General features: G+C 38.7%; 1 protein-coding gene across 3 annotated transcripts; it reads right to left on the reverse strand.

The window, feature by feature from the left end:
- Positions 1-325: 325 nt before the first annotated feature.
- Positions 326-23,648, reverse strand: prpf4bb (pre-mRNA processing factor 4Bb). Of its 3 annotated transcripts, none has more exons than XM_079862910.1 (15): positions 23,552-23,648; positions 21,568-22,821; positions 18,691-18,846; positions 18,416-18,541; positions 7,442-7,523; positions 7,140-7,350; positions 6,897-6,970; positions 6,711-6,801; positions 6,459-6,606; positions 4,708-4,845; positions 2,892-3,045; positions 2,684-2,798; positions 2,439-2,590; positions 999-1,085; positions 326-859 (listed from the first exon to the last, which is right to left on the reverse strand). In XM_079862910.1, exons 1-15 carry the CDS (start codon positions 23,596-23,598, stop codon positions 656-658), a joined length of 3,039 nt encoding a protein of 1,012 aa, XP_079719036.1. In that variant the 5' UTR covers positions 23,599-23,648; the 3' UTR covers positions 326-655. The 3 variants fall into 3 exon arrangements, with proteins under 3 accessions (XP_079719036.1, XP_079719035.1, XP_079719034.1); XM_079862909.1 differs by having other exon boundaries at positions 18,416-18,574; XM_079862908.1 differs by having other exon boundaries at positions 2,684-3,045; positions 18,416-18,574.
- Positions 23,649-24,298: the final 650 nt, after the last annotated feature.

Consider the following 24,298-nt stretch of genomic DNA (forward strand, 5'->3'; position numbering starts at 1 on the left):
AATGAGACAAGAATAGATCACACAAGAAATTCAGTACCATTTTGAGGTAAATGTACTACACCAAAACCAATAATTTAAACAACTGTACGTGTTAAACTATTGCGTATTGTTTTCAATAGGAAGGAGACTGTGTGAAGTTACTAACCAGCAAAAGTTAAGATCACCTGGTGAATCTGCCGTTAAAGTCGACCATGCACTGATTAGATAAAAGGAATTTAAACTGAAGCCACTGGTTTAATCGGTCAACAAAAGGGGAACATTTGGATTATAATCTGCTATTGTCAAAAACAATTTGGTCTTTGAATACCCCTCTGATGTGCTTGCCTAGCCATTTCTCACATTCAATATCTGAACAACTCAACTAACCTTTTAAATGCTGCACTCTGCACAGTTCGGTCACTTTTGAAGTTAAATAAGACAAAGTCCGATATCTGCTAAACATGCCTCTCTTTCTCAGTGAATGACAATGTGTGCATATGTACAATAAAAACAAGATCATTCTGAGAGTTTCGAATCAAATGACTGGGCAAAAGAAAAATCACTAGAAAAACATGAATAAAAATAGAAAATTGAAAGTCTTGTGATGGTTCTGAACATTCTGAGTTGGAGTCTGTTGGCTCAGTCCTGGAACAAAGGATGGTGAAAGGTGAAAGTGTCATATCTTCTCCTGAATGAAAGGGTGCTGCAGGGCCTGGTTGATGCTGATGCGTTTAGCAGGGTCCAGCATCAGAGTCCCATCCAACAGATCCTTCAGCTGCATGACCTTCTTCCTTTGATCCTCAGGTAACCTCTGACCTCCGATCATGTCCGCAAGTAGGTCTTTAGTGGGGTTAATAGTGCTCATCACAGTTACCTTCTCCTGAAAGATTAAATGAAAGTGCAAGAGAAAGAGAAGGGTAAGAAACAGGAAGCAGGTGTGTGCAGTGATATAGTTTATCAAAAGTAAATTAAATTAGAGTAAATTAGAAAATCACTACATGTGAGATCTGAGAACAAACCCTTTCAGTCACTTTGTCAACCTCGATGTACAGGAAGTTCAAGTTCTGGTCAAAATGTTGGTCTTTAAACAGGCCTTTCCGGATCATCTACAGACAAATTAAAAATAAAACACCATGTAGGAGACTTAAATACAATAATAAAATGAGTAAAAGTAAAAAAAAAAAAAGGTATAATATGGAACTTTTTTGTTCAAAATTTAAATATTGAAACCTGTTATAATTGTTTATATTTTAGACCTGTCGTGATGGTTTTCATTGGAAAGTGTGTACATTCATCACTCGCCCGTCCGCGTCTCGTCATATTCGTAAATAGAAAAAAGTTGCTCCGGCTATTTTGATGCATTTATGGTGTGGCAGTGGCATAGGTTAGTTGTCACAACGAGCGAGAAAGGATGACATGGAGCAGCTAAATCTCGAACCTCCAGGGAATCACTCGTAAAAAATTTTTTTTTAAACAGAACAGAGAACGTGACAAAGCTTGTAATAAAACAAGAATCAAGATTGGCTTTGCTTTTCAGAGATGGTGAGAACTGAGGGATTTGAAATGATGTAAAAGCATTTTTGAGATGCCGTTTTCATTACTCAACAGGCGAATAAGGTATTTTATTAAACAGTTTTACAATGAGCTACAAATGGCAGTTTATCTATCTATTTTGAAGGGTCATTTCATTATGGTTGTTGTAGCGCTGTGCTGGAATTTATTTCCAAGGAAGTACCGCATATTAATTCTTTCCCCGCCAGTTTTTTTTTTTTTTTTTTTTTTTAAATGTTGCTAACCAGAACGAACAGAGCCTCTGCTTTTAAACAAACAAAAATTTAAGCTAGCTTTATGCATTGTTTTTTTTTATTAACACTTGAATGTGGGCAAGTTTATTAAAAAAAAAAAAAAAAAGCAACATTTTGAACAAAAAGCTGAGAAAAATCTAATTTTTGTCGAAGACTACGTTTGGATTGGATTCTGAACAATGATCAAACATATATGGAATAAATCGCTTCCATCAACACCACAAAAGCTTGCACAGTCATATACCCCTTTCTGGGTAGACATTTCATTCGGTAACATTAGGAGGTTTCGATTTATATGCGGTTTAATGTTTGATCGTGTTATTTTATGTGCTTCTATCGCTAGTTTCTGCTTCCCATGTGTTTTGATCCGTCCTAGATTCTGTACTCTTTCAGGAGATGAGTAATAGTGCCTCCTAACGTATAACAGTGACAACATGGATTGCCGGAAAATTCCGTCAATGGAGGGAAAAGAGTTAATAGGTATAGCTACAGTAATGTCTTCAGCTACTCAGCTTGAGATGCTTTCCATCTAAACTAGTTATATCTAGTAGTTAAGGCTAGTAGTGAATGTCTGAGCAGTAGGATAATCTCTCTCTCTTTTTTTATAGTTATGAAAAAGAACCCATGTGGATTCTCAGTGTAAATTTCCAGTACCTTGTTTGGCATCTTGCCCTTCACATCCATGGCCAGTTTCAGCATGTGGTTGTTGGATCCACCAGGGAACAGGATCTTCCCTGCGTACAGCTCATACAGGGTACAGCCGACTGACCACATATCAATGCCATAATCATATGGTTTACCAATGACTAGGGAGGAAGAGAGATTAGATCCAATTACTTGGCCCACATAGAAATGGTTCACATGTTCTGCTGTTATCACACAATTACAGTGCAACTTACCGATTTCAGGTGCCCTATAGAATCTGCTGACTAGGTAGGGAGTGATTTCATTGTCGGCAACATGGGATGCAGAGCCGAAATCACAGAGTTTAAGAATTGTCTTTGACTCGTTCACCTGCAGACAGAGAGTTGAGTGAGTGAGTGAGTGAGTGAGTGAGTGAGTGAATGAAGTGACTTTGGAGTCAGGGGCCATATAAATGATGCTAACCAGTATGTTGTCTGGTTTGATGTCAGCATGGAGGATGTTGCAGCGTTTCAGTAGTTTGAGGGCCAGAAAGAGCTGCTGACTGTAGGAACGTACTGCCTTGATGTGTAGCCCCACGTCTTTACCATACTTTTTCAGCACTTCCCGCAGATTCATACTGCGAGACACAAATATGGCAAAAAACCGCTGAGAATAACTTTTGCATTATCTTTGAGATTATTAGTTATGCATTACATGTTAGTGACCTTATCAACATTAATATTTATTAGAGATGTGCACAAGTACTTGGACGTGGCAGCAACGATCGATCATGAAAACGATGATTGTTATTTTTTTCTGATTGGCTATTGCAGCATTTTGGGTGGTTCCTGATGTCTGATTGGTTAGCGTTAGGACAGCATGCAATCCAGACAGGCGAAAAAGTGACACTATAGATTTGAAAGCGCACACAGTAATGCCTTGGAATTACTTTGATAACGAAAATACAGTTAAGTGCAAGATGTGCAGCACCACCAATATATCATATGCATAACATTATGAGAACACTACTGTAACAGAATTCTATTAGTTAACACTAACAGTGAAAATGTAAATAAGAGATTTGTTGATTTTAACGGGAGTTTTGGCAAGAGTCCAGAACTCAGTCACTGATAAACTTGCGCTGTTTGATTGACAGCTCCAGCACAGCAGTTTGATCAATTTGCTATAATTTAAGCACAGTTTAAATAACAGATTATTTTCATCCTACTAAGAGAAACAATGTGAAATTGACCGTTTAGTCACGAGGTTGATTACTGGTGTACAGTTTACTCTTTAGCTTCACCTCATACAGCTGCTAATACTTTTAATAATTTGTAATTTTTAATAATTTAAGATAATTTGATAATCTATTTTCATATTTTGATAGACATATTTGCATGTCATATTTCTATTTGTCAACATTAATTTTTGCGCCAGTGTTTTAAATAAAATATGGTCATTATCGCCATGACAGACACACCCCGCCCCCACACAATTTTTTAAATCTATCAGTACTCAAAATAAAAATATTGGACAAAAATGCCCATCCCTAATATTAATATCAGTTATTTGATATTATCAGAAACTTTTAGAACTATTAGGCTGATAAAGAAAAAAAAAAAGATAATATCAAGGCTGATTTTCGCCCCAATTCAAATACTCTTTTTTTTTTTTTTTTTTTGCATAATTTCTTGTTCCATTTCAGGGTTAAAAGTACCAAACATTAATTTTTATTCATTTATAAAATGGTTTGATTCCTTATGTCACATCAAGAATGTACAATTTTAGATGCATTTATGAATTTACACAACCTTTCAAAAGTTTGGGGTCGGTAAGATCAAATGTTTATGAAAGTCTCTTGTGCTCACCAAGGCTGCATTTATTTGATTAAATAAATAAAAACAGTTATTTTAAATAGTAATATTTCACATTTTTACTGTTTTTAATAGTTTAATACATTTTAAAATGTAATTTATTCCTGTAAAGCCAAAGCAGCCATTACTCCAGTCTTCAGTGTCACATGATATTTCAGAAATAATTTTAATATGGTGATATGGTGACTCAAGAAACATTTTTATTATTAGATGGTGAACATTGTTCTGCTTAATATTTCTGTGGAAACCAGTATTTTTTTTTTTTTTTTCAGAATTCATTGATGAATAGAAAGTTCAAATTTAAAATACAAATCAATTAATATACTGCATCCTTACCAATTTTCTAATGTGATGTATTGAGGAGGCTCACACAGATATTTGTCAATTTCCACAACACACACACACACACACACAAAATGAAGTACCTGAGAGGTTCAAACACCAAACAGAGATGCTGTTTGTGGTAAAAGTGTCTGAAGAGACGCAAACAATGAAATTTATCGTCAGGATCGGCATCATTCAGCTTCTTCAGAAACTCAAGTTCCTTCAGTCCCGTCTTCTGCCTGCAATCAGACAACAAATGAAACTATTGAATACAAACTGTTTTCTGAGCCAGGACTACACTGACTGAACTAAACAAAAAAGTACATAAACTTAATATTTAGGTTAAAAAATTGTGATTAAATCGCAAATTAAACTAATTTTGGCTGAGAAACTCCCCCAAAAATATAATTTGAAGTCATTGTGTTGGACGAGAAAAGAGTCCAATAGACATTACAAAAAGTAGCTTTAGAAAGAAATATTTTGATTCAACATTTTATTACACAAACTTTGGCTACAATGTGGCCATAACATTTTTTTTTTTGTTCAAAAGCTGCATCTGAAGTGACATTTAGGTCATGAAGTGACATTTAAGTATATTTACATAGCCTGTTTAATGCAGCTCAGAGGTGGCATGAATGTGAATAAAAAAAAATGAAATGATACTAGTGCTGGGCGGTATGACCAAAAATGTATATCACAGTATTTTTCTAAATTATATCGGTTTCACGGTATATATAACAGTGTATTTTTTCTTCCAAAGCATGACTGGGTGTTAACCATATTTTCTACTGAGTGAGAGAGGAAATACTGCAGTAGATTGACTTAGAATGCCTTATTTTACTTTCATGAGTGAATAATGTAGAGAAATTCCACACTAGGATTAATACAGGTTTGCAAAGCCCCACAAAATTATGCTGTTTACGCTTAGGCGCTTTAGGAACGGCAGAAATAGCGGTTTCCCTGGTAATGACTGTACACAAAGCAGCACAACGCTCAAACGCTGCTTTATAAGAAAAGATAGATGAATTTAATGAAAATAACATCGAAGCTTTTCTAAAGACAGTCGGTTCCATTCAAAGATGCATTCATATAAAAACACCCGCGCTGCGTTTTGACTTTGAAACGTGCAGTGCTCATGTTTATTCAACTATGTCAAAATCTTGTGGAAAATCTATTTGTGGCGGGCAGTGTTGATATTGTGAACCAATGAATGGGAAACACTGTAATATAATTTGAGGGCTATCAATTATAGTTTAACCTATCCATCTTCACAGTCACGCTTGCCCTCACCACAGTGTCACCAAACGTTGTTTAAGCAACATACACCAATATATATATATATATATTAAAAATTCAACAGCACTCTAGCCCTTGTGGTTTTGCTAAACTATATAGACATATTATATAAATATATAATATGTAAATATAATAAAATAAGTGTAAATAAATATATTTTTTGCCCTCATATCTTGAATTTTAGTGGGGGTTTTTATGCATTCTAATAGATTTCATCATGCAGTCAGTCATTGCCCTGCATCATGTTTGTAACTAAACTGGATGCAATGGGTCGGGGCGGGGCAGGCTGAGGGGGTCAAAATTGACGTGTTAAATCGACAGCCCTAGTTAAAATATAAAAGAACACAAAAGCAAAGTCATAGAGATGGTCATTGTTTAGTACACAGGTGTCAAATTCAGTTCCTGGAGGGCCACACACACACCTGCAGTTTTCAAATAAGCCTGAAGGACTTGATTACCTGATCAGGTGTGTTTAATTAGGGTTGAAGCTAAACTCTGCAGGGCTGTGGCCCTCCAGGAACTGAGTTTGACACCCCTGGTTTAGTAGGATACTTACATGAGCTCATTGTTTCGGATGATCTTGACTGCCACCTCCTGGCCAGCCCGGGCAGTGTCTCTAGCTCTGACCACATTACTGAACACACCCTGTCCAGTGTACCCATACACTTCATACCGCTTCTCCAGTATTTCACCAATGTTCACACCTTAAAAGAGTTGTTTTTAACGATTCATTCTTGCATTTAAAATATATTTTCTTTGGAAAAGAAGCAAAGCTTTAAATGGATTTAAAGACTTAAATAAGGCTTACGGTAGTATCCTTCTGCATCAGTCCAGTTGTCCCTGAGGTTGGGGTTCTCCTTAAAGTCTTTTCCAATGCCTGCAGCCCTGAGTCTGGCACTCTGTGGATGGGAGAGAGACAGAAGTCAGATCTCTCAAAGTAACCAACTGGTAACTGGTTTAATCTAATGCCGGCAGAAAAATCAAACAAGTTTACGTCAAAATCTGCAGCAAACATGTCATCTGACTCAGTGAACATGTCAGGTGCTGAGGGCTTCTTTGGGTTGGCTCCTGCATAAAATACAATAAATAGTTAGTCATGCATTATCTTATAGATTATTTGTGTCATTATGAGAAAGACCACCTAGATTAAAAATTGTCCCTACAATCTGAAACATTTCCTGAAAACTGTTCAAGCAAGAACCCTGCTAATGTGCCAACTTCAGCCAGAGTACACCACCTTCTTTCTCCTGAGCGATGAGGTTGTGCTTGGCCTTGATGCTGGCCTCAAAAGTGTTAACATTCTCCCGCTCATATTCCTTCACGTCGGCCGCTACCCGTTCCAGGATGTCATCAGGGGAGGGTGAACGGCTACGGGTGCTACTCTGAGGACTGCTGGGTTCTGACGCCATGGAGCCCATATTACTGTCCTCATTTACCATTTTATATTTCTATATCAAAACAGAACAGTTTTATAATACAAAATTATATCTCTCAATAGAAGGAAGTTACTGTGCCTCAGGATGACTGTTGTATTGTTACCTGTACGATTGCAAGCCGCTGTTGTCGTCGCTGCTCAATCAGAGCCTCTTCATCCTCCTCTTCTGCATCAAAATCTTCCATCCTAAACATATTTACATACAGGCGACTTTAATATAACCATGTAAACAAGACGACTCAATGACAGTGTAGAGCACCGCTGCACACTTCTGAGAAAATATTAGATTAAGGCTGAATCCCAATTCTCTGTCTTACCCCTTCCCCTTAGATTTGCTTGTTCACGTGAGTGTAAGGGCTATCCCAACCAGTGATGCGCGGGTCAATGTATTTAACAAACCGCACCCGACCGACGTTTTCAACTAACCCGCCCGCAACTCGGACCGCAAAAAACGAAAAAGAAAATATTGTACCCGACCCGCTTTTTTTTTAAAGTAGCTATAATGCTCATCGTAGCGTCTTAATATAACTTAATATTCTAATTTTGTCAAGAATTATAAAAAATCGTCAATATAAGCTCATAATTTGTACTAAAATAGTCTAAATGTTTAGTTTTAAAAACAATTTTAAAAAGCTGGCTATGTCTATTTTGATGTTGCTGCGCAAGTTCAGCAGACAGTGAGGTTCGGGTTTGTTCCGATCAGAGCTCGTGAGCGGAGAGCGCATTTCTGAATATTCCGCTCCGCTCACGGTCGCTCGCCCAACCCAGATGGCCTGCTGGTTCGAAAATATGTGGAATAAGGGCTGCCTCCGACTATTTTTTTTTCTTGTCGACTAGTTGTTCATTTAAGCCATTCGTGGACAAATCGCCCCTTTATATTAAATTAATTACTTAAATAGGCTAGCCTACAGGAATAAGCGTAATGACCGCACGCATAAAGCTTGCCACAAAGAACCGGTTAAAGAAATGATTATGAATGTGTCTAAATTAGCAAGGAGACATTTAATTGTTTAGTAATAAACTGGTGTTTTCTGTGTCGCTGCAAAGATGAAGTTGACAATGTGGAGATTGCGGACTCGCCATGAACGCCAGAGAGAAATGCACATTTCATATGGATTAGCCTACATTTCAGTATAGCCTATTTATTTTGGTTTGAATATTTTCATTTAAAAGTAGACATTTCAAGCTTTCTGTAATATAGGCCTATAGCCTATATTTATCAAATCTGTGAGGCACAAGTTGAGTTTCGGCGCCCTCCAGTTCACATGCAGTGATCGCGTACTGGCGCCTTATTTCTGCTAGGCCTATATATTTGCTTCTTATTTAATAAATACGGGCAATTGATTGATAAAACATTGATCAAAATTAAGATACAATTTATAGAAAACGAAAATCTTTTAAAAAGAGTTTTCTATAAAACAAAACTTAATGAAGTCGTCAAAATCATGTTTTACCAAAAACAGCGCCGTTGCTAGGAGGGCGCCAGCGCCTCTGCCTCTCAGCGCCTCTGCCTCACGAGTGCATGATAGCCCTGAAGACGCCTAGCAATGATATACCTTTAGAAGTTATCGCAGCGCGCTAAGAGACAATGTTATCGGAAAATGCAGCCCAGGTATGATGCATAATGGAGATTCCAAAGCTCTCTTCTTTGGTCAGAACCATGGAGAGCGATCGCGGATTTACTTTTACAATGCAACACAATATTTAAAGAGCATCAAGCTATTAAAATCTATATTATGTATACGCACAGATAATATAACAGTAGGCTATATTAGTCAATATTTTTTTTATTAGGTTAAGCAGTGATTGGATAACGTTTTTTGATTTTATTTTTATTTAACGTTTTTAATTTAAGGCCCACCCACAATTGGTCTGGCTTATCCAAAACTGGAATCCTGGCGCCGTGCCTGGTTGGTCGTGCCAGTTTTGTGGTTATCAAATGTGTAAATAGCATCGCAAGAACTAGCCTACACATGACAAAGCCAGCACTTTGGTCATCATCTTTCATTATTTCGGCAAATGTCTCCCACACTTTGCTCTTTCTATTTGTGTATTTGCGGAGCTTCCACTCCCCAGTCTTCACCTTTTCTCTTGCCGCCTCCATCTCTACCTGCAGACTGAGCTCCTGCGTCATCTTCGCGCCAGTTATTCAGCCAATAAAGTGTAAATTAAATTTAAAACGTATTCATAGAAAATTGTGTCTAGAACTATATCAATTACAAAGGTTTAATTGGCATCTTTATTTCAAACGACCCGAATATCATTAAAAATATTTTTGGATGACTCGCAACCGCGGGTAACCGCGGGTGACCGCAGGCACCCGCTCATTTCGGATCAACCCGCGCATCACTGATCCCAACTCTCATTTTGATCTAGGGGTAGGGTTAAGGGGAAGGGGTACATACCCCTTAAAACCAAGAATTTTCGCGAGCTTACTTGAAACCAAGGGGTACCCAGAATGCACTGCGCAACCGGCAACAATGGCGGGCATACCATCAAGAGAGTCCCATAAATGTAAGTATTTTCGGCTTAAATGATTGATTGAAAAATTATGACAGTCTTGTTTTGTGCTCTACACAGTCATGTACATATATATTTGCAACCATGTTGTTAATTGAAATGTTTTTAAACGTTTTTAAAAATCGCTAGTCTGCTACGCTAGGCTATGCTAACGATACATTGCTGGTTTGCACAATCAGTCCCGCATTTCTTAGACTAGCCTTGAATGGACTCCATGCATGTCTACAGTTTTAACTAAAACTATAAGCAGTGAATTTTCTTTTCCCTGGACATGTCTTTCCAGGATTTTGAGATCGCCCAAAATGTCCGGGATTCGGCTTTTGCTTTCTACATTCGTCATTCATTATGTGTACATTATTTGACACTGACACGTATGTGCCAGCTTTGCAGGTCTCATGCATTCAGCTTCAAACGGATCCCGACTGATACGAAAACACAGGAATTTAAGCAATGCTAAAATGCACATAAACCGATCACTTGTTTAGCGTTCATGAACGTTAAACACTACATTCAGATTCACCGATTTGAATGAATTCAGTCTGATTGAAACAACACCTTGTGCATAAACATAATTAATAGCGACGGCAGAAAGCAAAAGCCGAATCCCGGACATTTTGGGTGATCCCGAAATCCAGGTGACATGTCCGGGAAAAAGAGGACGTTGCATGGTCACCCTGGAGACAGATACGTGCTTTACATATACTGTCCTGTATCACACAGGGACGCAGGAGGAAACCTGGCAGCTGATCCACTTTCGGGATGAAAACGAGCTGAAGTTTCTAAGATCAAAATATGATCATATTTTTTTGCCTGTTATGTTTACTTTATTGGCCAATAAAGACAGATTTTTGTTAACAAAGAAAGTGTTTCTGAACATCAGTAACATTCAAAACAGTGATAACTGAAACAGATATACAAAACACCATGCAGTGAGTATAAAAAAACATTAGTAACGATGTATGTAGACGTAACCAAGTGGTGTCTCATTTCATAGGGGTATGTTTTCACCCCTAGCGCTTACCACTCGGTTTCGAGGGACAAGGGCTAGGGGTAAGACGAAGGGGTAGGGGAAGGGGTAAGAGAGAATTGGGATTCAGCCTAAATATTCTTATCTCAAAAAAGGTTGATAAAATACAAAGAGTCAAATAAACAATTTCAATATTAATAATATTAAAAAGTTTAAATAACACTTAATTATTTAAATAACACTTGCCTGACGGCTCATGCTAACCTGGACACCGATGTCACTTCACTAGTGTAACAACGAATTATTATTTTTTCCGAAGTGTTGACAACTTAGTGTTAACTAGTAATTGTTATAAACTGGTACTACCAACAAAATATTAGTGCATTCCTGGAACTGGGCGTCGTTACACTACATCCTTATGCATCGCTTTCTGTCAGGACTTTTACATGCTTTTCTCAACACAGTGAAGTGATGTCGGTGTCCGGGTTAGCAGTAGCATGAGCCGTCAGGCAAGTGTTATTTAAATAAACTCCTGACGTACTTACAAACTTTCCAATGCCTCGTTTTATGAGTACAGAACCTATTTGTACTACTGCAGAAGTTTGGTACCATTCTGGGCATTATTAGTGGGGTAATTTACGAGATACAAATTTGGAGCCAATAGCGCCTGCACTAAGTCATTCAGCTGATTTCTCTAGATAAGCTCTAACTTTAAAAATGTTCAACCAAGGGAAAAAAGGCTTCTGGGGGGGTGTTCGGCTTGAAGTCATGGTGCAAATGACCCTAGTTTGATTTTACTCCGAACCATCCCTTTAAGGTAATAAAGAAAAAGAAAGGCTTGTTGCATTAGTGAAATAATTTAAAGGGATACTTCAGCATTTAGCATTAAGCTTTGTATCAGTAGAAAACCTGATGTATTTTTTAATTACCATGCTTTCCTCCCTCATATCCCCCTGAGACGAGAGATTATTATATATTTTTTGTCTGGAAAAAATCCACCGATGACGCAAAAATCGTCATTGGAGGATTTTTTGGCCAGAGGCTAGAAACTACAGCCAGTAAGTAGGAGCTAGTTTCGCATGTTTTCAACCCGCCCATGGGGGGTGGGATCTCACTCACAGAAAGTGTCATCCGTCTTTTTTTGGAAGCTAAGCTAAGGCTCTTGTTCTGTGGAGAAAGCTGAGTAGTAGGGGTTACCATCCTCTTTTTCCCGGACATGTCCGGCCGTTGAGATCGTCCAAAATGTCCGGGATTCGGCTTTTGCTTTCTACAGTCGCTAGGGGTGTAACGGTACGCAAAAAATCACGGTTCGGTACGTACCTCGGTTTTAAAGTCACGGTTCGGTTTATTTTCGGTACAGTAAGGGAAAGAAATGCAAACATTAAACTGCAGGTTGTTTATTACTATAAACTTTTTTTAACAATTTGTTTACACTTTTTTTAAACACTTTTTAATATAATAAAATATATATAAAATAAAAAAAAGAATAAGAAATAAAATACTGCTGCAAAGTTCTCCACTAAATAAAATACTCAGTCTCAAACCAATATCACATAATAAATTGAATGAAAAATATAAATAAATAACTATGATTACAGTGCAGCATTACCAATCCCAGCTTGTAGGCCTGCTCATATTTAAAAATTAAGACTGGGGGAAAAAATTAACTTTAATTGCACAATTTGCTGTAATTAATTGCAATTCCTCCAAGCTTGTAATCATCAATAATTAAACTTAGAATCACCTAATTAAATGAAAAACCGGGGGAAAAAAGGAACAGAAAATAGCCCTATATTAAAATAATATTAAACATATATATCAATGTATTATTATTTTTCAATAATCAATCAACAATCAATTTAAGATTTTTTTCATTTTTTTTTTCATTTTTTTACTAATTATCAAAATAAAATATATTCCTACAAAGCTAACGTTATTATTACCAGAGCATGTGATCAGAGCAGGTCATTTTACCATTGTTGCCAGCATAACTATACCAGCTCAGCAAACAGAAGTCTACTACTGAGAAATTTCACCTTATTTGAGCGGACTTTGCTTTTCCAGTGCGTGATCGGTACATGATTGGAGTGTTTGGGCCATTAACGACATAGCAGAACGCGCAGCGCAAACACGGAGTCGAACATTGAACACTGAGCAGAGAACGCAGCGCGCAGACACACACACACGCGGAACGGAGAGTGCGGCGGCGCACACGGAGCGGAAAAGCTTTTTTTCGCCCTGCAGTCTATTTCATTGGTTTAGGTTACAGTGACGACGGGTAAAACTCTATTTTTTTTACAGTCTATGGTAAAACTGGTAAAACTTTATAATCAGCTGCAGGGCGGGATTTGCGCTGAATGCGGAGACTTCCGACACTTAATATGTTCGTGTGGAAACACGAAAATGTACCTATGTTCCGCACACAAAATATTGCATTCAGTCATTCGGTACACACGTGCACCGAACCGAAAGCCCTGTACCGAAACGGTCCGGTACGAATACACGTACCGTTACACCCCTAACAGTCGCCATTCATTGTTTACATGCACACCTTTTGTTTCAGTCTAACTGAATTCATTCCACTTGGTGAATCATCTGAGTGTTTACATGAACGCTAAACAAGTGATCGGTTGATGTGTGCGTTTTAGCATTGCTAAGAAAATTCCCGCTCCTCCGTGAGAGATAGCCTACAAGACCGGTGCGTCTCACAAGTGTCGCTCATCAGTAATCACGGCACCGGCCTCGCGTCCCTCAGCCTTGTCCTGCTCGCCACAGTAAACATAATGAATGGCGACTGTAGAACGCAAAAGCCGAATCCCGGACATTTTGGGCGATCTCGAAATCCCGGGCAGACTCGTCACGGAGACTCACGATAAAACGGCGTCTTTTAAGTTTCGAGTCAACTAGTAGCCTAGCCTAGTTGTTTAACTGCGCACTCTTACCGGTAGGCGTGGCTTGGGAGTAGCCTCGTAGGGCAGCGAAGCAAGTGCATTCTGGGAGTTATTGTCTTTCATCCACATGAGCCAAAAATACATTTTCTGGCTTTTCTCAGTCTAGAAGGCTCCAAATTAAAAAATTATTTCACATTTCTACTACATAAATGACCCATTTTAAATACACATTCATCTTTCCAGAGGTGAAGTATCCCTTTAAACTATTTGTAAATATTTTTTTTTTAAGTATGCATACATTCTCTCTACATGAATCAAGGAAATGATAGCATATTTCCAATTCAAAAAGGCTAAATTTAATTTAAAAAAAAATTTAGCCTTTATGACTAAATTTATAAACATGAATAAAATTTATATAAATTTATCCACATGAGCCAAAAATACATTTTCTGGCTTTTCTCAGTCTAGAAGGCTCCAAATTAAAAAAATATTTCACATTTCTACTACATAAATGACCCATTTTAAATACACATTCATCTTTCCAGAGGTGAAGTATCCCTTTAAACTATTTGTAAATATTTTTTTTTTTTAAGTATGCATACATTCTCTCTACATGAATCAAGGAAATGATAGCATATTTCCAATTCAAAAAGGCTAAATTTAATTTAAAAAAAAAGTTGAGTAATTTGCGTCGCCAGATACTGACGGTAGTTGAACATTTTTATTGTAAAACAGTTGTCATATTAAATGTTTATCTACTTACATTTTGCGAGGCATTCGTTCACTGTTAACACCCTTCTGTGAACGGTAAGCCTTCTAATCATTTTGACATTGATGAGCTAGACCGCTGAACTTTTAGTCATCCTAACAACAAAGAGCGGTGCATAATGGAGTGCATCAGAGCAGCATCAAGAATATCAAATAGCCTACACTGCAGTGAATCTTTTATTTGCATCGAAAGTGTAAAACTCTGTGAGCTTGCGCAAAACATCTTCAGCACAGCGATTCATTTAGCCTTCATTTAGATTTCATCAGCCTCTGATTGGCCGATGCGTTCAACAGACATGTCTGTGATTGGCTACAATGCTCAACGCTGCAAAAACACGTTGTAAGTAAATTTAATGCAAAGGGAAAAATATAAATAAAACTGTAATATTCACTTTTCATGACTAAGTAATTATGACATCTATAATCTTATTCACATTTGTTTTTCTGATTAGCCTAATTGTTTTGCTCTATGAGAAAGACAAGGTAACAAAATATTCGGGGCTTTACAAAAAACATTCAGGGCTTAAGCACCCTTAGCACAGCCCTAGTGCCGCCCCTGGTTTAACCTATCTATCTATCAGCATCACGCTTAGTAACACAGCTGTGCCCTAACCACAGTACCACAGTGAAAAGCGACCCTCTCAAACAACATACACTGGTTATTGCTGTATATTAAAAATTCATATCATAACAAAAATAAACATCGGTATTTGGTATGAACCGGTATACCGCCCAGCACTAGTTCGGTTGCACAAGTTTTATTCCGTTTTCCACTGTACATTGGTTAGGAATGAAATGGCTCGAATTTTTTCACACCTCAACTATTGAATCCAACTAGGGTGACCAGACGTTAGAGGTGGGCGATATATCGTTTAGACGATAATATCCAAATTGTTGTCTGGACGATATGCAAAATTGGGATATCGAATATTTCATAATTTGTACAATCCGACCCCCCAAACATGAAAAGAGCTGAAAGAAGTTAAAGAGAAAACAAATAACGCACACTATAACATTCTAAACAATTATATGTAGCGATTTTTAATACTGTAGGAGAGTACTATTCCCGGAAGCAACGAGTGGCCCAGCCCATGGTCCCGTGTCGTCAAAAACGCACGAAATAGTGCGCGCAGAAGCACATGCGCAAAACCGTTTTGTAAAATGATATAAGAATTATTTTTATTTTATCATATGTCATTTTACAAAAGGACATTTTACAAACCTACGTTTTGCGCATGTGCTCCTGCACGCACTTTTTCAGTCACAACACAGTAGAGTTCTCAACGGGCCTGAAAATAACAACCCGACCCGACCCGGCCCGTGGCTTTTAAAGCCCGGACCCGATGTAACCCGACACATCAACATGAATTATCTGCCCGAACCCGGCCCGCGGCCCGACGCCGCGTCGGATTATTTTTTTTTCTCATACACGTATTATCATGACCAGCAGACGGAAATTCAAATCAACCTTTAATGTTCACGCCTTTTAACAATACAAACAACTGAAACAATAAACTTTAAATATATAAATAGGCTGTAGTAGCGACGGTGAATTCACTTGAGGCAAGTTTACTTCTCACCAACTCCATCTTCTTCTCCAGGCTAAAGGCGTGCACGCAGCGGCGTCAGGTCTGCCCCCGCCCCTCTCCGTGATGCGCTTGCACGCAGCAGCCAGACTTTCTTTACGGTGAACAGCAGCGATGATTAATAAATGTTTTTTTTTTTCACTGACTGTAAAAGATTAAGCCCGAGGTCCGACCCGACCCGAGTCATTTGATTATATTTTCGACCCGAACCCGGCCCGAACCCGCGGGTCCCGTCGGGTTTGTCGGGCCGACCCGACCCGTTGAGAACTCTACAACACAGCAATCAGAGGAGGACGCGCTGAAAACTGTAATGCTGTTCTCTTCCTTCATAACTCGTACTGAGAAGGTTTGAGTTGCAGAGGAATTTGTGACTGTTTCACCTGTTCAACCACATCAAAGTTTCGTAATTAGTAAGTCCGTGCTTTTCCTCTTTTTGTTCTTATGTGCTGAAGGGCCGCTGTGCCTTGGTGAAACGGTGTTTGTACGTGAAGAGATCTTTTCCAAAACGCCATAAACCTAAAAAGCTGCCTCAAAGAACCAGCAAAAGTAATGATTATGAATATGTAAAATATTGCAATAAGACATTTTAATTGTTTATTAATTTCTGTGTTGGCTGCAAAGATGAAGTTTACGATAGGCTATTGACTCGCGATCTTTGCATTAGGCTAGTGAACGCACCGGAGAAATGCACATTTATTAGGCTACATAGTTTTCTTTTTCTTTTTATGTATTAAATCCAGAAATTGGTAATGAAAAAAATATTAAAATTAAGATACAATTAATACAAAACGAAATTCGTTTTAAAGAAAGGCTTTGTGCTTTCTGTTTTGAGCTCTCTGTGAAAGTTTAAAAGTCTTTTAGTGCCGCTTTCAGAGCGCTCGCGTCCATAATGGAGAACTGTCACGTAATATTGTTTTTTCCTCATAAATGCAAACACGAAAAATAAAAGACAAAAGACTTTTTTAAAAAGACAAACCATAAATTTAAAAAAAAAAAAAAAAAAGATGGATTTATAGCGTTTTGAAAAGAACATTTTTTACTTTGAATTTATCATCAACAATATTGTTGTTTGATTTAATAATCACTGTTGCAAGAGGTGCCTAGTTCCGTTTTTTTTATTTGTATTTTTTTTGTAAGTGGGTCTACCTCAGATTCTGTTTAGTTAGCTCCTTTATTGTTTTTTTTTTTATATAGCCTACAATAATAAGTCAAATGCAGCAAGTCAAAAGACCAACTGGACCTTCTTTGCCAGTTTGCACACATTTCTTTGAAGGATGGCAAAAATATCGTCTGAATATCGATATCGAGATATTGGAAAAAAATATCGAGATATTCATTTTTGTCAATATCTCCCACCCCTACCAGACGTCCTGAAAAATTTGGGACAGTCCCAAAATCTAAGCTGTTGTGCCGAATTCCGAATCCGGCCCTAATTGTCCCGAAAATTATACTAAAGCAAAATCTTGAGTAGCCTATTGTCTGATAAAACATGAAAAACTGTCCGTTGAGTCGTCCTGCAGCCAGCCCCCACCGGCTGCAGCATCTTTTTTTTTCTTTTTTTTTTTTAAGTTCTACAAAGATACCGTAGGCGCAAATTTATATGCATTGATAAGCGAGCGCAAGTTGCAGCAGCCGCGAGGACAGTGAATGTGCAGGCAGCCAAGGAGTAAAGGAGTGATTCATTGGTCGCGGCACTGTGCGCAAAAAAATACTTCGGCCTAATGTCTGATGTCGGGTTCCACAAAGCAAATCATCAACACAATTATTTAGTTTTCTTATTTAATGACCAACAATTTAGTTGTAATAATAATTTTGGCATTAGGCTTATTAGCGTTATGGCTATATAGCCTGAAAGGTCTGATTTACGCACTGTTACAACAGTCATTGTTTTTGTTTTTTTAGCTCATTGTTAACTCATGATTTCTGTTCTGTGCGTCTGTGCGCACCAATCTTGCACTTCTATCTACTCCTCAACCAGACCACCTAGAGACTTCGGGTTTTCAGCATTATGTTAAGGAAGGTCTAATCTCGGGAACGCACAAAAAAAAATCCAGGAAAAGATTTACTATCTCTTAGTGTTGTGATCCCATGAGGTGAGAAAATTGCGCTAAAACACTGAGTTTTTATTACTTGTTTCCAATGACATTGGAGTTCACGATTTTAATGTTGTTTTTTTGTGGCAGACTAAAGACAGACTGTTGATCTTTGAATAAAAATGTGTTTAGTTCAGGTTTGAAATTCATTAACTTTTATTATAGGCTATGTAGTCTAATATCATAGTAGGCCTACCCCCCACTTGTAACCCCCACTTTTTTTACATGCCGTGAAAATAATACCATTACTCACACTTCTTCAGAGGAGGAGTCTTGGTCTGCTTTCATACCCTCTGACAGACTGCCTTTGAACTTATCTTCATCTCGGCCCCGCCTCTTCCTCCTCCTCTCACGATCTCTGGAGGTGGATCGTCGTAGTCTGGAACGGAAAAACCGATCCCTATCAGCAGACCTGCCAAAACAGAACAGTACAATACAATACACAATTATCTTACAGCACTACCAGACTGGACTGGGTTTCACTGACAAAAACTAGAGTTCAAGATAATATTTCTCACTGTGTCTCACCTGCGTCTTAGGGGCGATCGACTTCGCCTTCTGGGGGAGGATCGAGACTGTCGCCGTGGTGATACAGACCTACGTCTGAGTGGTGAGCGGCTCACTCTGCGCCGAGCTGGACTTGTTTCCCGTGATCTCCCAACTGCATCCACACGAGGACGCTTCCTACGAGACATGAAACATTTGCCAGATCAGTTATTTTATAATAGGTCATAAGCAGAGGTAATAAGCATACATAAACACCAATTCACCTTAAATAATCAAATCTTACTGTCTATTATTCTGACCCTAGGTAAGTAAAAAAAACTTCAAGACGTGTATGAATTTTACTTTAATCCCAGGCTGTTTCAGTGAGGACTCTACCTTTTAATAGTGTACAAGAAATTTCAGAAACTGCCTCAAACCAAACAATTAGGTTCCCTCAATGGCACAATCTACTCAACAGGGAGATTCCCAGTGACTGGCCAGTCCTTCATCTTGATATCAAACCTAAAAATAGCTCTGATGGGTTTCATCCACATTTGCGACTAAGAGTAGATACAGCACAAACTATAAAATGCATTTAGGAGCATGAGTACAAAAAAAATTCTTAAATATCTTAAAGCAGAAGTATTCAACCCTGCTCCTGAAAAGTTTATTTCCAACCTGCTTCAACACTATTGTTTATGATTTCCACGCCTTCCTGAAGAGTATAATTAGCTGGTTCAGGTGTGTTTGATTTAGGTTGGATCTAAACTCTACAGGACAGTGGGTTGAAGACCTTAGTCTTAAAATGGTATAACGAACATCTTAATTATTTTAAGAGGTCTCAAATTTAGGAATGGAAAAACAGCTATTTGACCTAATATGATTATTAAACTTCAAAAGGCAATGATTTAGGGTGTGTTCGCACTTGTAGTTCAGTTGTCTTGGTTCTTTTGGTCCCCGACCCGACCAAAAAAAAAAAAAAAAAAAAAAAAAAAAAGTACATTTAGTCTATAGCTTGGTTTCCGTGAAGCGAATCTTTTCAAACTTCACAAAAAAACTTAATGCGAATTAGGTGTGTTTCTATCAAGTTGTTTGAGCGGATGATGGTGGTATTGGTAGCCTATTAGTCATGTGGGTTTAATGTTCGCTATGTCAGAATTTATTCGTCTAATGCGTTTCCATCTCCCTTTAATCGCATTAACTTTTTCGCACAAGTCAAAAACCACCTCAAGCAGGTGTAAAAACTTTTTCCCCAAAATCTGGCGTTTCCATCACTCGTTTCTGATACAATACTTCAAAATGTGCATAAAAACAGGGTGACGACAACAGCTATTGTTCGCTTAGCGTTTACACTGTTATTGTTTTTTTATATACCAAACTTAAACATACACACAAAAAAACTCAAAATGTGTCAAATATTTTGCATCAAAACTTTTTAAGGGCCTCGGTTAGGGCTGTGAGCGAGCCTTCTCTGTGACGAACTATAATAAATCCAAAGATGATTCTGCGTCCGTGCGACCGCTGTGCTACAATACTCTTGTGGCTGAGATTTTTCACGTTTAAAGCATAATGTTTTCATAATGTAAAGCAGTAGAAAACTACATAGCTGCCATCTGTTTAGCCACTAAAAATTAAAATGACAAAAAAAAAGGAAAAGACAGACAAGTATCATTATTTGCGGTCTGTCTACGATTTTTGCATTTGTGGAGCGAATGCGACGTTCGTCTGTTATAAGACAACTTATTTTGAATAAAATTAATATTTGTGTAGTGTTCAATGTTGTTATCAATAGAGATACGCGGATGGGGTATTATTTCATCCGCAACCGCATCACATAACTCATCATCCGCACCAATGTTTTTTGACCAGATTTCAAAGCCGCACCCGCCCGCCATCCGCTGATTGTTTTGCGGTCTATGGACGATGCAATGCTCTGCTGATGCGGGTCGCAAGAAAGCCCTTGTCTGTTCTAGAAAGGATACAGCAAAGATATTTAATGCTAATGTATGAGGCATAGGCCTACGCTGAGTTTCATTCATTTACGATGAGATGCGCTCTAGTTCAACTTCACAAAGCAATGCAAGTGAACGCGGCGCATCGGAGCCTCAATGTCACGGTTATTATATTGTCTCCTATATTTGCTTTTTATTTATTAAATTGGTTGATGAAACATTTATTAAAATTAAGATACAATTTGTACAAAACGAAATTCACTTTAATGAAAGGCTTTCTAAAAAGCAAAACGTAATGAAGTGGTAAAAATCATGTCTGACGATTTACAAAACAAAACTTCATTAGTGGTAAAAACCATGTCTCCCGATTGCAAATGTTCATTGCTAATGTTTATTATTGCAAATGTTTTTCATTTGTTTAATAAATCTCATAATGATGGCACATCACTAGGCTATATCATAGCTTTTATTTCTATCTCAAATGATTGGCGGTCGGTCAAGGGGTAGCCTACTTGGCAAAGAATCAAATACAGTTGGAAACGACGTAGACCATTAATAACACAGACTGTTAACATTTGTTTTTAATTAGTATTTAAACATTCTCTATGATAAAAAATGTTTGTAAAAATATTTTAATAACACGGTTTTGGCGGTTATAGAGTTCTAATGACGGTGTTCAACTATAACCGTCGGTCTCACGGTTATATACTAACCGTCACACCCCTATCTGTTCAACCATTATCGTGCAGACCTAGTACGACTGACTTTCTTCTGTGGAACATAAAAGATGTTCCAAACAACATTGAACCCTTACTGACATTCTATCACAGTTTTTCAAAAGATCTTCTTTCATATCCCTCAGAAGAAAGTCATGTCTGGATTGGAACAACATGAGGGTGAGTAAATGATGACAAATGTTATTTTTTGGGGTAATTTTCCCCTTTATAGAAGGTGTGCTGATGAATACCTGGAAGGGGAATCTCTCCGGCGCTCATTTGAGCGGCTTCGTGCTCTTCGAGCGGCTGGTGATCTGTTCCTAGAAGGTGAGTGGCTCAGTTTGGTGTTCCGGTCCACAGAACCTGAGGGGGGCTGCGGAGCGGAGTTGGACTGGCGGTCCCTGTGGCGAGGGGAGGAACTGCGTCGGCGTTGAGGGCTAAGAGCTCGGCGTAGATGAGGCGAGCGATTCTCTTTCCCAGAGGAGGTGTCTTTGGATGGAGACTTTCCTGGCCTCTTTTCTCTGTCAGTCTCCGATCGACCCACCCGGGCATCTTTAGAACGAGATCGTCTATCTTGCGACCGGCTCTTGCGCCCTCGTGAGCCTGATCTCTGCCTGACTTGTTCCCGCTTATCTTCTGAACGGGGAGGAGAACGTCGATCGGAATGTCCCTTCTGGTCTGGTTTTCTCTCTGCAGAGCATCTCTTCGTAGATGGGGACTGGGACCTTCTCCCGCGCTCCCTGGATTTGTCCCTGCTCCGGGAGCGTTTTTTCTCTTTGGACTTGCTATGCTCCTTAACGGTCTCTTTCGCACTTTTGGTCGTTCGTTCAATCTTAGCGTCCCTCCCGGCTCTCTCTCGGGAACGACTGCGTCGTTTAGTGCTTGGTTTGCTGGTGTCTGTTGAGTCCCGTCTGGATCTACCCCCCCTGCTAATCTGGTCTTTAGGTGAGCGGGTTCTGCCCCCACTACCTCTTTGTCGTTGCTCCCCATTACGTGCCCTCTGCCCCTCTCCATCCTCTTCAGAGCCAGAATTGTAACCCTGTAGAATTAGGCCCATTCCTGACTGAACTTTCCCCTCCATCAGCTGGCTGTCCAGCTCAGCTTTAATCAGTGCTCTTTGCTTCTCCAGATCTTCAAGAAGCGCCTTGTCATCCAAGGCTGCATTGCCCAGTGAAGGGGAGCCATCCTCGGCCCTCCCCTTGATGGCCCCAGACGGCAAGGAGGACGGCTCCTCTTTGCGCCTGTGCTTCTTATGTTTGTGTCTATGTTTTCGTTTGCGTTCCTTATCTTCCTCAGACGCATGTTTGTGTTTTTTGTGCTTGCTACGGTGCTTGTGTTTCTTTTTCTTGTGTTTGCTCCCGCTGCTGCTGTGATGTTTAGGACCGGTTTCTTGCTTCTCTCCATTCACCTCCGCTTCCTCTTCACCCTCCTCTTCATCCTCTCCAGACATGTCACCATTTTCATCCTCATTCCCGCTCTTCTCTGGACTCTCCAACTCCTCTGACCTGTAAATATGAACAACACAAACACATTAACAGGCAGAATCAGTCGATCTTAAATATAAAAAGAAACAAGGGTCATTTATGCAAGATTTCAGTTTTTCCTTGTAATAGTCATTTTAAACACAATGTTTCTTTAAAAGCACCTTTTTTTGTTGCGCTTATTATATTTAGGTACCAAATAGCATGCTGAGGTTTACCTAGTTATGTTTCATCAAGGCAACACAGTGTTCTTCACAAGGACACACATGCTGAGCATATAACTCACCAACAATATAAATAGGTATGTTGTGCTTAGGGATAGGGACTGATGATAAATTATACTACTTTAATGGTTTAACTGATAGTAATTTTGTAAATTCGGAGAGATAACTAACAAACGGAGCATGTTGATCATATCAAGACTAACTACGGATAGGATACCTTACGAAATAAGCTAACCATATAAATGCTTAAATTCAAGGGACGTGGTAGGATGTGGTAGGCTTTCAAAACTGAGAACTTCACAGAACCAACCGAAGTAATTTTAAACAAATTAATCTTGACAACTGGCTACTTGAGATAATTTAGCACTAGCATGCTAACACTAGCCGGATATGAAAACAGATATCAAAACCCTCATAGTTCACTATGAGAAAAACCCAACCCAAACAAAACCCGTCCCTTTTCCCTAAACACCCCCATCTAGGCTCTAAAATGCGTTGTTGGTGGGGTTAAACTACGCACGTGCTCTTACCCGTTATTCAGCCTCTTGCTCTGTAAATCCATTTCCACGTCGGCCATTTTGTTTCAACAGCGGCCCGCTGTGTTTATTCTTCAGCAGTGCGATTATGAGGAGGAATAGAGCGCCGAGGAGCGCTTGTGCTCCCTAGTGTCTGCATTAACAACTGCAGATAATTTATATGAATTTATAAGAGGAAATGTATTCCTGTAAAAATGGTACCAAAAAACAAAACAAAAAAAAAAACCCTTTACCCGTTGCTTTACTAGGCTATTTAGTTTTTAAATAGTCCTGCTGTGTTACAAAAAGTACAAATATTTCATGTAGTATCAATTAATATGAGGCTACAAAAGATGCATCCATGATAATTATAATTATACAATCATTAACGAAATTTGATTTTCGAAATAGTGTAAAATGTATATCTCATGTTTAGGCCTATAGATCTGTTAGATATTTTGTTTGTTCTTCCCCCTGGATGTCACAAGTGTTGCTGGTATTGTCCAAAAACAGTGTAACTTTGTTTAGTTTTTCCCCCACACACCTTGTTGATCATGTGAATTTGCACCAGAAAAATTACACAACATTTCCAGAGTAGGCTATATCATGTTACACTGCAGGTGAGAACATGCAATAAATACTTTTTTGCAAAAAGCTGTAGTGTGCCAAATATTCATTTTTGTGACACTGCAGGATACAAACTAGCTTGCTTAATGTGTTTAGGCTACTGATATAACATATAGGCCTACCCTAATTTTAAAA

Source organism: Squalius cephalus (assembly GCF_949319135.1).
Source record: "Squalius cephalus genome assembly, chromosome: 25".
NCBI classification, from domain to species: domain Eukaryota; kingdom Metazoa; phylum Chordata; class Actinopteri; order Cypriniformes; family Leuciscidae; genus Squalius; species Squalius cephalus.